This window comes from Heptranchias perlo, chromosome 12, assembly GCF_035084215.1.
Source record: "Heptranchias perlo isolate sHepPer1 chromosome 12, sHepPer1.hap1, whole genome shotgun sequence".
In the NCBI taxonomy this organism is placed as follows: domain Eukaryota; kingdom Metazoa; phylum Chordata; class Chondrichthyes; order Hexanchiformes; family Hexanchidae; genus Heptranchias; species Heptranchias perlo.
The window spans coordinates 20,555,390-20,571,155 of NC_090336.1; the positions used below are offsets into that span (position 1 = coordinate 20,555,390).

At 44.0% G+C, this 15,766-nt stretch overlaps 1 protein-coding gene across 2 annotated transcripts in view; it reads left to right on the forward strand.

The window, feature by feature from the left end:
* Positions 1–15,766, forward strand: part of ptprja (protein tyrosine phosphatase receptor type Ja) — a 158,724-nt gene that overhangs the window by 133,513 nt on the left and 9,445 nt on the right. For both annotated transcript variants that reach the window (XM_067993731.1, XM_067993730.1), the window contains 9 exons: positions 331–381; positions 1,966–1,977; positions 2,877–2,958; positions 4,714–4,804; positions 7,195–7,268; positions 9,818–9,952; positions 11,700–11,819; positions 13,704–13,864; positions 15,503–15,638. In XM_067993731.1, the coding sequence (XP_067849832.1) occupies positions 331–381; positions 1,966–1,977; positions 2,877–2,958; positions 4,714–4,804; positions 7,195–7,268; positions 9,818–9,952; positions 11,700–11,819; positions 13,704–13,864; positions 15,503–15,638 (862 nt within the window). The remainder of the gene's footprint in view (positions 1–330; positions 382–1,965; positions 1,978–2,876; positions 2,959–4,713; positions 4,805–7,194; positions 7,269–9,817; positions 9,953–11,699; positions 11,820–13,703; positions 13,865–15,502; positions 15,639–15,766) is intronic.

Below are 15,766 nucleotides of genomic sequence, written 5' to 3' on the forward strand. Positions count from 1 at the left end.
AAGGCCAGACACTTCCCATGGGGAAGCACTGAATGAAAGCTGAGCACTTCCGATGGAGAGACACTGAGCCCCCGCTAGGCACTTCCACTGGAGAGGTACTGAGTAGAGGCTGGAGAATTCCCTTTAAAACTCAGATAACATAGAAGAAGCAAGTCTACTTTCCATGCTCTCACACCAGATGGTGCATATTATGGGAAGACTTCAAGAGGGGAAGAATAGTGCTGCCCAAGTGAAATATTTCTGGGTGTACCAGCAGTGCGTTGATTGGTGCTGAGTTGTGTTACTGTCTCGATTGCCAGTCATTGACCTACTGTTTCTGACCGTTCACAGAACAAAGTCTGACAACAAGAGTGTAACCCAGCTTCCAATCCCGAACATCAGGTAACTTTTTTTTTATTGAGTAACCCAAACAAAGGGCTACGGTCGATAATGCAGAATATTACCAAGGTTGAAAAGAGAATGGGTGAAGATGAGGTAAATCAGGAAGTAGTGGTTAACTTGGGTTTTATGGTCCTTTTAGATTATAGGAGGACGGCAAGGGAGGTAAGGAGTTCCATAGTTTTGAAGTTCTGCAAAAGAAAAGTCGGAGATGATGAGGATGTAGGGAGGGGAAAGAGGGCATATTTGGAGCTTTGTTGGGGGGGGGTCAAAAAAGGAAGATTGAGAAGAGGAATGACCACAATTGTATTGGTAAAATAGAGAAAAAAGATTGAAGGCTCGAAGTCAAAGATGCTCTTGCTGCAAACTGCCTGTACACTGTTGCATTCTGACAATGGACAATCGCAGTGTCCTGGTTCTTGGTGACCTGCAGTTGCCAGCCTTTTGCCAGTATATTTAAACTACCTGCCTCATTGATTGAGGAGCAGGAGCATGTGGGGGATTAAACTTCACGTGCTTGCCTAAATATGACATTGTGATGTCGCATCATGCATGAAACCAAGAAGGCAAACAGGAAAGTCAGTCTGCAGTGTTTAAAGCTCAGAAAATGATGGCTAATGTCTCCCTCCTTTTTATAAGCAACTAACTTGTACTATAAAGGGGGCTGTTTTGTTCTGTGAATCCTGCAGTGCAAATACATGCAGTGTGAAGTCAATTCCTAAAAGCTAAGCAATTGAAACAACTTAGGATTATATAGTGCCTTTAATGTAGAAGAATGCCGAAGATGCTTCACAGAGGCTAATCAGCAATAAATGAATGCCAAGCCAAAAAAGGAGGTATTAGAAAGGGTGACCAAAAGGTTGGCCAAAGAGGTGGGTTTTAAGGAAAGTGTTAAAGGAGTCCAGAGAGGTGGAGAAGGGGAGCAACTTATGCAGGGAATTCCAGAATGTGGGGCCCAGGTGGTTGAAGACACAGAAGCCAATGGTGGGGTGAGGGGGGAGATGCACAGAAGGCCAGAGTCAGTGGAATGAAGAGTTTTGGGCGTTATAGAGCTGGTGCAAGTTACAGAGATGAAGAGGGTTGAGGCCATGAAGGGATTAAAATATGAGGATAAGAATTTTAAATTGAAGGCGTTGAATGGCCAGGCGCCAATGTAGGTCAACAAGGACAGGGGTGATAGGTGAGCGGAACTTGGTGTGGGATGGGATATAGGCAGCAGACTTTGGGATAAGCTGAAGTTTACAGAGGGTGAAGGATGGCAAGCTGGCCAGGAGAGCATTGGGATGTTCAAGTCTGGAGGTGACAAACATGTGGATGAGGGTTTCAGCAAATTCTTTGACATTGGTTTAGTGTGCTTCTGTGCTGCTTGGTGCTTAAATGCTGCGTTGATATAACAAGACCAGTCGGGACCAGTGAACCACTGGTAAAGAGGAGAGCAGTGTTCAGAGATCATGGCATCTTCTCCAGTATCATTTTCCTGGCACCTGAGTATCAAAGTAAAAGCACCTTTAAAGTATCTGTGATGCAGTAATACACACTGGTCAACAATTAACTCTCTCTCTCTCTCTTGCTTTCTCTTTTCAACAGGGTAGCAAGAAAGTAAGTATAAGACTTGGTTTTCTAATTTGACAATGTTTCCATACTTTTCAGTCAAATAGCCTGTTGTCACTCATGGTCTAGGTTCACTCAATGATTGTAGTAACCACTTGGGCAAAGTATCAGAAGGCTGCTTGTGCCCATGGAACCATATACCCAGGAGGGCGGGGGTTGGGGGGAGGGGGTGGAAACAGACAAGATCACTACAGGTGCAAAAAAATACTTGCCCTCATGTCCAGTGAGGAATATGACAGAGGTATCCCTCAGTGACCACTGTGATATATGCACTCATGGATTATCGAGGCATTCGTCATGCTGAAACTCTCCGCAATAATGCTTACTGTAAAGCTGTGTCTGCTTCATCTCACTGAAGCAATTTTTGGTGTTGCTAAAACATTTCTCTAATATAAGGAGCTTATCTATAATCTATAAACTGCAACAACCTCACATACTGAAAGCTTGTCAGAAAAACATAAGTGCTGGTTAAATCGGGACTTTTGAAGAACATTCTCCTTTTAGCTCCAGGGCCTGAATTATGGAATGAATGTTCCTCCTCTCAGCTGGCTCCAATGTAAATGGAGTGGTATAAAGAAACCTGTACTAACCTGAAATTATTTGGGACAGTGTAAAAGAAGCTTCACTCTGTATCAACCTGTGCTGTACCTGACTTGGGAGTGATTGATGGGATAGCGTAGAGGGAGCTTTACTCTGCATCTAACCTATGCTGTACATGATCTTAGATTACATGATACTGAAACATTCAAGTGTTCCGTTCCCCTGCAATGACATTTTTAATCTTGATGAGGACAAAAACGGACCTAAAATGTTAACATTTTCAAAGGTGTAAATGAATGTACTCAAGATCCTGAGGACTGATTGTTATTCTTTGTTGCTGTTCACAGTGCTATCAATGTGGACTACTTTGAAGGATATTTCAGTAAGCAGCACGCCGACTCTGACTGTGGATTCGCTGAAGAGTATGAGGTTAGAATAATAATCCTCCCCTGTAATTTATTTCTGTTCTCTGTCCTGCTTTAGTTCCATTCTGATTCAGGGCAGGCTGTGCTCATCTGTGTTCAATGTTCTTTATGCCACAATCAGCAGCAGTGCCTTACTTTAGCATTACCTGGGGTTATGTGGCCTGTGTTGCCCGAGCATTATTTGGCCTAATGTTGCAGTTATTATGTAGAATTCTATAGGCTGCCTCCCTCACTGGTCCCTCTGCTGTTGCAGCCCGTAACATTTTTACTTGCTACCAAAGGGGTTGTTGGTGTTGTTAGTCCTCCCTCCTCCCACTCAGCATGCTTTCTGTTGGATGAACACAGATTGGAGCCCATGTTATTCAGGGAGGCCTGACACTACAGTCATTTCATCTGAAGGACACTGCGAGTTAGAGACCTGGTGTGTATGTGTGTTTGATCATCGTTTCTCTTGACTTGTTAATTATTTTTCCTATGCTCATTCATGAGGCAAATGAACATTTTATTAAAATATTGAGGGAGCCGATTCCTAACCCTAGCCACCCATCTCCCTACAGCTCAGCTGGAGTGACAAGTGTGACTGTGACCTTGCCATGTTACATTGAGTTACATCGAGTCTATAGCTCAGAAACAGGCCATTCGGCCCAACTGGTCTATGCCCCCGTTTATGCACCACACGAGCCTCCTCCCTCCCTCCCTACCTCATCTAATCCTATCAGCATTCCCTTCTATTCCTTTCTCCCTCATGTGCTTATCTAGCTTCCCCTTAAATGTATCTACGCCATTTGCCTCAACTATTCCTTATGGTAGCGCGTTCCACATTCTTACCACTCTTTTTGGGTAAAGAAGTTTCTCCTGAATTCCCTATTGGATTTATTAGTGATTGTCTTATATTGATGACCTTTAGTTCTGGTCTCCCCTACAAGTGGAAAAACTTTCTCTACGTCTACTCTATCAAACCCTTTCATTATCTTAAAAACCTCTATCAGGTCACCCCTCAACCTTTTTTTAGAGAAAAGAGCTGCAGCCTGTTTAGTCTTTCCTGATAAGTATATTCTCTCAGTTCTAGTATCATCCTTGTGAATCTTCTTTGCACCTTCTCCAATGCTTTTATCATTTTCATAATATGGAGATCACTACTGGGTACAGTACACAAAGTGTAAGGTTCTATACAAGCTTAACATAACTTCTCTGCTTTCTAATAAGGTTCTATACAAGTTTAACCTAACTTCTCTGCTTTCTAATTCTACAATCGTGTGGCAGATTGTTGGAGGTAAGATGTCTAATATATGGATCATAGTGGTAACCTGAGTTAAGGAATCTGTTTTCTACTAATCTAAATGGAAAATGCTGGAATTACACATCAGGTCTGACATACTCATAATCTGGCTCGCAATTTTCAGCACCTCAAAACTTTGAAATTCCTTATCTCCTTTAGTCTTCCCTTTTATCTCCAAATTGCAGTGTGAGCCTTGGCCCTTCACCTTGGTTTCTCAAGGGGAAAAAAATCTGAAAATTCAAGAGACTGGTTAAATGGATTTTAATACATTTTCCAAGTGAGAACCCCATCTTCCTGATGTGGAGATGCCGGTGATGGACTGGGGTTGACAATTGTAAACAATTTTACAACACCAAGTTATAGTCCAGCAATTTTATTTTAAATTCACAAGCTTTCGGAGGCTTCCTCCTTCCTCAGGTAAATAAGTGAGAACCCATCTTCCTGGACAGACCTTTCACTCATGAATCTCATTCTTTCCAGGAACTGAAGACAGTTGGTACTTTGCAATCAACACAAGTCTCCCAGCAACTCCTGAACAAGCCTAAGAATCGTTACAGTAACGTCTTACCCTGTAAGTACTCTGAGTGTGTGCCTATCTATCTGTCTGCCTCCCATCGTCCTTCTCTCACGCAGCCTGTAAGTACTGTGTCCCTCGTTCCCTTCTCTTCCCCTTCTGTGTATATCTCTCTCTCTCTTTCTCCCCTCCCCACCCACCTATTTTAATTTTCACTTTTTTCTTTCCCTTTCTTACTCTTCTGTGTTTACCTTTCTCTTGTGTTTGTCTCTGCATCCTTGCCAGAGAGAGCCAGAAGCATTGGGACTCAGGCAGGCAGATTAATGATAGCAATACTGACGGCCACTGCCACTGGTGGAAAGGAATGTAGGAGACCCTGCCTGTGCTGAGGTTCCTGCTTGCTGGCTTTCTGCAGTTTGCTGGGGAGCAGGGCTACTTAACCGCAGCTGACCATAGTGAGCCTTTTTATTGTATTAGTGTCCTCCTGAGATGGACTGTCCAAGTCTGACTGCAGCCCTCTCACCTGCTTCCACCACGGAGCCATTCTGAGTGAAGTGAGCTCCCATTATATATTACAATCTGGGTCACAGAATTCCACGCAATACCTGTTGTGCCTGTAGGTGGTGCAATGATATGAATTAATGCCAATGTTTGTGTTACATCTTTCAAGAGAACTACAGTTGTCAGGCTATTTGAGTCTGAACTGTATTGCATTTAACGGCCACCAGGTGGCTATTCACCAGAGCCTTTACTGTCTCCCCAAAACTGAATCAGGGCTTTAGCACCATAAAGATACAAAAGTATGAATTGTAATATCATAACAAATCCAGCAATGGTCTTGTAGGATATTATTTTCAGTTTCCTTGCCCTTACCGATTTGACACCTGCTGTTGGAATCTCTTGGTTCACATTTGTGAATCAGAACAGCCAGAAAAACTGTGCCAGTTCAGCTCCTTACATACTGGGCCCCTGGAAACAGTCACAATGGAGTTCCCGGCCCTCCTCCTCCCTGCTTTGGCCACAAGAAGGCCTTGACTGTGAAGGAAATGAAATGTACTCCCCCCACCCCTGCTGAGAGGATACAGCTCCTGGAAGGGGAACTCCCACCCCACCCCTGAAATGATGTTTCTGGCCTCCAGTATATGGAAGGCTGGAAAGGCAGAACTACAGCCTTCCACTCCCCCAAGATCCAGTTTTGACCCTAGCAGATGGACGGGCAGTGCATCAGAACCCTTCTTTCCATCCCCACCCCCACAGGAGGTTTGTAGCCTTTGCTCCCTCCCACTCCTCTCACCATTCCCCCTGCTCCTCCACCCCTTTCTCCTCCCATGTCCTCCTCTTCTATTATTCCCTCTACTCCTTTTCCCACATCTCCTCTCTTTTCCTTCTTTCCTTCTCTTCCCCATCTGTCTTCCTCCACCCACCTCCCCTGCCTTCTTCCATTTGTCCTCTTACCCTCTAACCCTGCTTGGCCTTACTACTGTACTTCATTTTGATTCTCTGCGCAAAACCATGGGAGATCGAAAAGTGCTCAATTCTAGAAAAATCTGCTGACAGTAACAACTAGCCTGACGGTGATGAATGAAACTGATAGAGTTTCTGGTATGGAAAAATATATTCACCCCATAATAGATCTTCTCCTGGCCAATCCGTCTTCACCCCTCAACGTAAACTCTTCCCTTCTAGCCCCAAGGGACTAAGGCAGGAAGATTTTATTTTGCAATAAATACACTAGATGGAGTAGATATATTTTGCAACACCAGCTCTTCATTGGGGGCACATTAAGTTGACACACACCTCCCACTCCCAGCAGGTGATTCTCATCCACCAGTTGGGACCTGCAGTGCCATGGATTCCCGAGGCCAGTGCTCGCTGACAAAATGGAGCATGCTGCTGTCCGCTCACATGCTCCCACTAACAGAGCCAGCATGTTTCATTCTGCACCGCAGTGCAGCTGTTTCTGCTGGTGAGTTTTATTTTTGGAGCAATTTTTTTTTGATTAGGAACTGCTCCTCAGGCCACTATGTTGGGAAACAGGCTGGAATCATCCAGTTGGGCCAAGGGTTGGACATTCCTGAGTTAGGATGCTGGAGGAATGAGCTTTGATGAGCCAGATAATCTCTTCTCATCCTTGGCTTTTCTTACGTTCTTATGATATTGATACGGTGTGACTGAATTGGAAAGTGCCCTGCTCCCCACCACCAGCATATCTCTCCTCGATTAGTATAAAAAGAAACTGTAATACCAGATTTTTAAATAAACTTGACCTTTCTTTGTGTTGTCAAGTAATAACTGGGTTAGCACAGATCTGCTGTGATGGCAAAGCAGGTACTTTGCTAATGACCGTTGAAGTGGTCAGACGTGCTCTCACCTCCTGCCAATATGCTGCACACCCTCATGCATTTTTATCACTTGTGTGAAATAATCATGTTTCTGTTAATCTTTAGATGATACCAGTCGAGTTAAACTCTCCGTCACTGAAGACCCATCCAGTGATTACATCAATGCCAATTTCATGCCAGTGAGTTGCATCAATTTATTCAATATACAATGAGTAGATCTAGTTATACATGGACTTTCAAAGGGACTTAAGGTCAGAGCATGTGGAGACAGTGGACAAGTAGCAAAATGGATAGCAAGCTGGCTACAAAACAGAAAACAGAGAGTAGGGGTTAAAGGTAGTTAATCAGATTGGTGGGAAGTGGTGTTCCACAGGGATCGGTGCTAGGACCACTGTTGTTCACCATTTACATAAACGATTTGGACTCGGGAATGAGAAGGACGATATCAAAATTTGCGGTTGACGCAAATTGGGAGGTATAGTTAATACTGAGGAAGACTGCAACAAAATACAAGACGACGTTAACAAACTTGCAGAATGGGCATGTAAATGGTAAATGAATTTCACTATAGATAAGTGTGAGGTGGTGCATTTTGGTAGGAGAAATAAGGAGGTCATCTATTCCTTGGAAAATAATTGGGGTACAGATACACAAACATTAAAAATAGCAATGCAGTTTAACAAAGCCATAAAAAGTGCAAAGTGCTGGGGTTCATTGCTAGAGGGATAGAATTCAGAAGCAGGGAAGTTATGTTAAACTCATCGAGAACAATGGTTAGACCACACTTGGAGTATTGTGTACAGTTCTGGTCTCCATATTACAAAAAGGATGTGGAAGCACTGGCCAAAGTGCAAAAAAGATTTACAAGGTCGATACCAGAACTGAGAGGATACAACTATCATGAAAGACTGAACAGGTTGAGGCTCTTTTTCTCTAGAAAAGAGAAGACTAAGAGGTGACCTGATAGAGGTCTTTAAGATTATGAAGGAGTTCAATCGGATAGACTTAGAAAAGATGTTTCCACTTGTGGGGCTGTCCAAAACTCGGGGCCATAAATATTACATAGTGACTAATAAATCCAATAAGGAATTCAGAAGAAACCTCTTCACCCAGAGAGTGGTGAGAATGTGGAACTCAGTACCACAAGGAGTAATTGAGGCGAATAGCATAGATACATTTAAGGGAAAGATAGACAAGTACATGAGGGAGAAAGGAATAGAAGGATATGTAGATAGGGTGAGGAAGTAAATAGAGTGGGAGGAGGCTCATGTGGAGCATTAACATCAACATGGAGCCTGTTGTTGTGCTGTAAATTTTATGTAAAATCTCTGCATTGCTTTGCTCGTGGTGAGTCAGTGGATTTGCTCAGTCACAATGGGGGAAAGCTCTCTCTCTGACAATGTATTTTCTGAAATTTATAGAACAGAAAACAAAAGTTACAACAGGTGTGTAATGAGTAGTCTCATGCATACAAAAAGCCTCTCTTTTTTAAAAAAAAATTCTATCAGCACAGCTGACTGGTACTTAAGATTCTGGAAAATTAGGTACACTACACATGCTCAGATTGTACAATCTAAATTCAGCACAGAGTCACAGCTCTGGACAAAAATATCTAGGCCTTCAAATAAAAATATCAATGAATGAATTAAAAGAAAGTTTAATGGATAAATTTAATCATTTTATTTAAACCATTATTTTGAATATTAGAAATTCACTTACTGAGGGAAAAAGAATGAAAAAAATTTCGATAAAGTATTTGTGCAATCTGGCTACCAGATTCCCAACAAATCAGAGTGACAAGTTTACATAGACAAAACATATTTATAAAAAAGGGCATGGGAATTTATAATGGGGGAAAAATTTGATGCAAAAAGTGTGACAAAATCGTGGACAACAGGAAGTCAAGATGTGCGGACAGGCAATGCACACAACTGTAAGGTTTTTAATATCGTATAGATAGGGCGGGACACACACACTGAGATCCTGTTATATACTTTAAGGTGAGATGTTTTCTGTCCCTCTCTCGCCGCCCCCCCCCCCCCCACCGCTCGCGCTCCGGCGCCCCCCCCCCCCCCCACCGCTCGCGCTCCGGCGCCCCCCCCCCCCCCCACCTCTCGCGCTCCGGCGCCCCCCCCCCCCCCACCGCTCGCGCTCCGGCGCCCCCCCCCCACCGCTCGCGCTCCGGCGCCCCCTCTCCCCGTCCCGTCCGCACTGTCGCACACACACATTTTGTAATGGGATGGGGCAGCTGTGATTACCAACATGAACTGGGGGATGTGGGGATGGAGAGTGCAGCAGTATAAACTATGATGGGAGGTAGAAGAGTGGTTTCTTGAACAAGAATGGAAGGGGATTACGAGCAATTTTATAAAAATTTAGCAACAGAGGGTACTAATATTTATCTTCAGTGGACTGCAATTTCTCTGCAAGAAATGAGGGAAATCTCCATTATTTTCACCACAATTCTGCAGTGGCACCGGCCATATGGACAGTTTAGATGATGAATTTCCATTTGACTGAGATAGCATGGGTCTTGACACTCCTATAGTAAGTCATAACTAACGCTGGATGCCACTGCAGCATCTGCAATGACTGATCCCCATTTCAGCACTAGGGGAGCTTTCCTTCCTTCCTTTTGTGATCATCTTTCTGAAGACTGACCATCCCAGTTTTGCCATAAGGTCTGGTTCTCCATCACCTCTTAATCTGATGTTCCATTTCCTTCCAGGGTTATAACTCAAAGAAAGAGTTCATTGCTGCACAGGGCCCACTGTTGAATACAGTGAGTGATTTCTGGCGAATGATTTGGGAACATTACGTGCCAGCTATCGTCATGCTCACCAAATGTGTAGAGCAAGGGAGGGTATGTGGAGCCGTCTCATTCTTACTGATGTTCAAAAGGCTTAATAAGTGTTGTAAGTGTAAAACTACATTCCATTATTTTCACCAGCCGGCAGCTGGAAGTTTACGTCCCATGGCAGCCCCCACACTCTTGACACGCCAGCCAGATGTACAATGAGCCTGTTTTTTATTCAAATCTCAAGGTGGCCCACTTCATGTATTCTGCATTTAGGCAGGAACTTCCTGTTAGTCCCAATGTGGTCTCGTGGTTTTTAAGTTTAGTTTGACATTGTTTCAGATACCAAGGCTTGTGAACCCAGATAATGGGGGTAATTTTCACCTTCACCAACTGGGCGCTAATCTGGTAGAGTAGTTCGCCCACCCGTTGTAGAACCCACCCGATTATCACCCAGGCGGTGAAGGTGATAATTACCTCCATTATGTCATCAGGAGACTGTACTGGCAAGAATGACACTAACAGAGGTATGCTGATCTCCAGTGAGCTCTTCCCTACCACAAATTGCTACTGCACTATGGTGCCCTTGCTGCCCTTCATCCTACTGCCATTAAAGACAAAATGTGAGGTCCCAAGAAGGAGGCGAGTCCAGGGAGACTGCCTATGAGAAACTGACACAAGCCTCACAGGCACAGTACAGGCCTAGCCTGGCATCAGGGCCTTGCAAGTAAAGTGAAAAAGAAGGCCATTTGAGAGCCAACAGTGGATCAAAAGAAGCTGGGTCTGAGAAAAGTGGTGAGGTCTGAGGAGAAAGACTACCTCTGAGAAGTCACTGTGTGGAATGTTGATAGCATGAGGATAACTTGGTCCCATCATTTATTCAGTGCTGCCACATTGGAGAAGGAGCTGGCCTGTTCAGCTCGATAAGAAAAACTTATCACTGTGCAGTAGTCAGGATATCCTGATCGGAAGTTTCAATGGGCTCTGGGGGTGAAAGGTTGATGAATATTAAGGATTTCCTGAACAGTCTTTTTAATTAGTGAGACCTTTAATGATCTGCTACCTTTGACCTGCCAAAGCTATTGGATATCCTGTCATGTCATGAGTTGAATGAATAGGACTCCGAGCCATCAAAGTCAGAGAAAAGGGGAAAAATGAGACTGATCACAAACCTATTTGAACACATGAAGATATGTTTATGTTTAAGTGAGAGGCATCAAAATAGGTGACATTTTTAAATCAGCGATGCTCCCAATAAGTCAGATTTTGCACAGCTGAAAAAGTATCTGTGAGGCTTGTGTTGCTAGGCCTGTTACTGGATTAGGCCTACACTGTCCCTATGAATCTTATATTATTTGACTAGGTCTGCACTTCATTTGTGAGTCCTTGTACTGATATTGAATGAGAACTTTATATCAATCGTAGAGTATAGGAAGTTGTCTAACTGTTCCCTCTGACCTGGAAGGAGTTTATATGGTTGACAGCTGAAGTGTAGAATCAAGAGGACTGCACATTTATTTTGCAATGAAGTCTTTGTTGTTTATTACCGACAGGAGTGTAATAAGGTACACCACAGCCTTGTTACTAAACTGGGCTTGTATTTCACATGAGGCTCTGTTACCAGGATTGGCCTCTATTTAACCTATAACACAGCAAGATAATTCCTACTGTGTACGAAGAAAATAGGAGCTTGTCTCTATGAATTAACATTCTACTCCCTGAAGCTGATTCAGTCAAATGAACTAAGACTTCATTAGAATATCATGAAATTCTCAGTCGGATTTGATTTTAATTTTGTTATTTCAAATTCTAGGCAAAATGTGAGCAATATTGGCCAACTGAACGTCCTCTCATCTTTGAAGACAAAATTATTTCCCTGACGTCCGAAGTAATTCTCCCGGACTGGACCATTAGGGACTTCACAATAGTAAAGGTGAGCCATCTATAGTGTCATGGACTTCACACTGGGAAAGGTGAGTTTCCAACAACTTCAAGGAATGTAGACTGGGATAGATGAGTCACCTACTTTCTGATTCTGACAGCAAGCACTGAGTTGCACAATGTATCCAAGATGGAGTCATGTAACCTACAACTGTTGTCAACAAGCAGCACTCATCATGTACACCGAAGTCACATGACTGAGATCCCTGTAGCAATTACATTGGCAAAAAAATCTTTTCTCTTGTTGCCTGGACCACTGTTTCAGGAAACCACACTTTCAACTCTATCACCAAATCACCACATCTATCTAGTTGCTTGGACAACCACTTCCATTGGTAACCTTCTCTGTGTGCCTGTGAAGGATGTCTCTGAACACCATTAGAAGGATCCTGTTCTCAGTTTGGTATAGTCAATGTGCCACCACATAGTGCCCCACCGAAGCTGATCTTCGCTGAATAGATTAGATCCTGGCATGGCACAGTACCACACTGGGTGCTGCATTTACTCACAGCCATAATGAATTTTGTTCCGATTATCCAACCATAGGTCGTCCTTTTGGAAGGATCTCTGTTAGTTCTTGTGATGGGATATTCACTTATTTTAGCTGTCAATGTGTCCTTGTACTGGAGAGGACTGCATATTGGAGGCCTCTTCCCCTATTGTACTCTACCAAGCCAGGAGTGGTATGATTAGGCAGCTATAGTCATACTGCCCACTCACATCTGGTCTCTTGTGTCTGTTGGCTGTAAGGTTTCCATGTAAAATGAGTTGGGACAGTTTCAATTCATCTCCACTCAATGCTGATAGGGTATGTGGAACAACCAACAATGATTGAGGACAGATATGTTTGGGAGTGAGACGAACACACCTTCGTGTCCATAAATATTATGATGTTATGCTGTGCCGCATTTGGTGAGATTGCTGTCTTATGAACCAAATGGAAGAGTTAAATAGATATCAAACACACCTGAGGAGTAAATGGAATGCAATTTGCCAAAAGTCTGAGATTTTAATTCCATTTGTCAGATGTATGTGAGTTAGGTAGTCGGTCTCATGGGATAAACATACAACAAAATTCCCCTACACTTCTGCTCTATTTTGGCCTATTCGATCACAGGAAAGATTAAAGAAGGTTGTTGATTAGCTGAGAAATTTCACTGGACCAGTGACAAACACGCCATTTCACTCAGCTGCAAAGCTCCCGCTGTGCCTGAACCAGGGCTCCTGAGGATAAATGACACTACCAGCAATTGCACTTCTGAGGGAAAATAATTTAGGCCTCGTCACTTATCCAACCCAAAGCTGTACCCAATGTTATCACCTTTACACCAATCCATATTTCTGTAGCCTTTGTTTTATCAGGAATTGATCTAATTCTCTTTTGAATCCTTTAACAGAGTTAGGCTTTAACGTACTAGGCGGCAGTCTGTTCCATAAATCTTTGATGACTAAGCATGAAGGAGTTATACATTGTGCTGAGTTTACCTCGTGGTCTTTCTAATTCAGAATCATGTCCTTTTGGTTCTTTTACCAGCATGCCCTTACTATCTATTTTTGAATAAGAATCGTTTCATATTCCTCCACTTTCCTTCAAAGCTCAGTAATCTAAAACCTGAAACTATCTCTGGTGCCTTCTCTGAAGCCTAGCACTGCTCCGAGCAGTGGAATATAACAAAAAGGACAGGTTGGTAAATCTATGAACAGGAGCTAGCTGCAAAGTGTACGTTTGCCTTAGCTTTACCACTTGAGTCTGTGTTATCATTCCAAATCATCATGTGGTAAAAGGTCCAAAACTACCGTAGTCACCAAACCATTGGTTGTTTGGCTTTGCCTATTCAGTTTCTGACAATGCCGTCTGTTTCTTCCTTCTCTGCAGGATAAATCCGGAGAGAAACATGCCTTACGGCAATTCCACTTTACAGGCTGGCCTGACCATGGAGTTCCAAACACCACTGAGGTCCTCATCGAGTTCAGGAACTTAGTGCGGCAGTACATCAATCAGCACCCAATGAGTGGGCCCACTGTGGTACACTGCAGGTAATGAGACCACCACTTCACTGCATGTTGAGTATTATAAAATACCTCCGTACCAAAGGACTAGTCTCTGCACGGGGACTGCATTTGAGAGGCTCTCTCCTTTCGGTATCTGAGTTACACACAGGAAAGGTGAGGGCTGGCAGTACAGGTGCAGCTGTATATGATGAATATCTTTACCTGCTTCTAATCTGCTTGTAATTTGGAGTGAGTGGTGGAGTGGTGGAGTGGTGGAGTGGTGGAGTGGTGGAGTGGTGGAGTGGTGGAGTGGTGGAGTGGTGGAGTGGTGGAGTGGTGGAGTGGTGGAGGTGGGTGAGGGGAGTGGTGGAGTGGTGGAGTGGTGGAGTGGTGGAGTGGTGGAGTGGTGGAGTGGTGGAGGTGGGTGAGGGGAGTGAAAGGAGCAGGGGTGCAGTTAAGATGGAGCGACTTCATTCCTGCTGATGCCACATTTTAACAGGGCTGGTTTTGGTGGCAGATGGGGCTCCTGCTGATCTGCCAGGTAAAGCTGTTGGAGAGCCAGTGAGGTCCTTTTAAGGTAAGCTTAAAAGAAACTTTCATTAGTGGGGCCAGGAGGAGCTCGAGTGCTTCTCTGGGCCCCACAGAGAACATCCGGACCTCTGCTGCCCTGGGCCCCCATCCCCAACCGCGAGACCTTTGCAACGTCCCCCTCTCCTGGACTACCTTTCTGCCCGCAGTCATGTGTTGGTGCCAGTGAGGGGTCTCTGGGTCCCCCAATTTCAGTTTCCCCACCCCCTCCCACCCTTGCTGGTCAGCTGCTGTGTTCCATCCAAAACGGGTGAGTAGCTGACCAGCAGCATTCAAATGGGAGATAAAATCGGCCGAGAGATAGATACACGGACACACGCGACATATACAGAAGGAGCTGGAGATTTACAGTCTGAGACGGTGACAGAGAGACAAACACAGACAGACAGAGTACACTGGGAAGGAATTCTAAAAGAAACTTGTTTACATCATACTATTGCCACTGGTTTGCTCAGTTCCATGTACGGTTGCAATGTACTTTTTATGTGCATGGAGGTGAGAGCTATTAATGCTGGAGAATGGCACTCTTCCCATTTCCCAGTGTCAACATTAAGTAGACCCAGGTCAGGTATGGCACAGCAAGATGCCGAGCAAAGCTCCCTCTGCCCCAACAATAGGCCCCCTACTGCATTATCATCGCCATCCTCAACTTGCATTTATATAGCGCCTTCACCATTTAAAAAAAACATTCCAAGGCATATCAGTGCGATTTTTTTTTTTTCCATTTCCCACACCAACCATCATTTGGCCTTGCTGAGTGAGATTGTGAATTAGTGAAGTATTAGGGATAGTTTTGTGCTTTAGGCCCATGCTTTTACTAGGCACTGAAGGTTGCTCAAATTCATTTCACAAAGAACCCTTGCAGTGAGGTGTCTTTTGTCCAGTCAGTCTGGGCTGTATTTAAACCCATGCTCCAGAGGTAAAATGCTAATACCAAACCCATTGTGCTACTCAGCTTCTCAATAAAGGATTTTCTTCCCCTCACCCAACATTATTGGTAACAAAGACAGCTGGGGAGTAGCTGGCAGGACAGAGGAGCTCTATTCTCCATCATGCTTGCAATGTGACTGACTTTTGTTCTCTATTCTCACACAGTGCTGGAGTTGGTCGGACAGGAACGTTCATTTCCATCGATCATATGATTTATCAGATAGACAACAACAGAAAGGTCGATATCTGGGGTACGGTTTACCAACTCCGAATGAACCGACCACTGATGGTGCAGACTGAGGTAAGCAGCAGTGAATGGTGCTGGTATCCATTTGTGAACAGAGTCAAGTTCATTGGGCCTGGAGAGCTGCAGTGACACTAATGCATTTCAATCACAGAAGACCACAATCTTGTCCACAACTAGCTGTC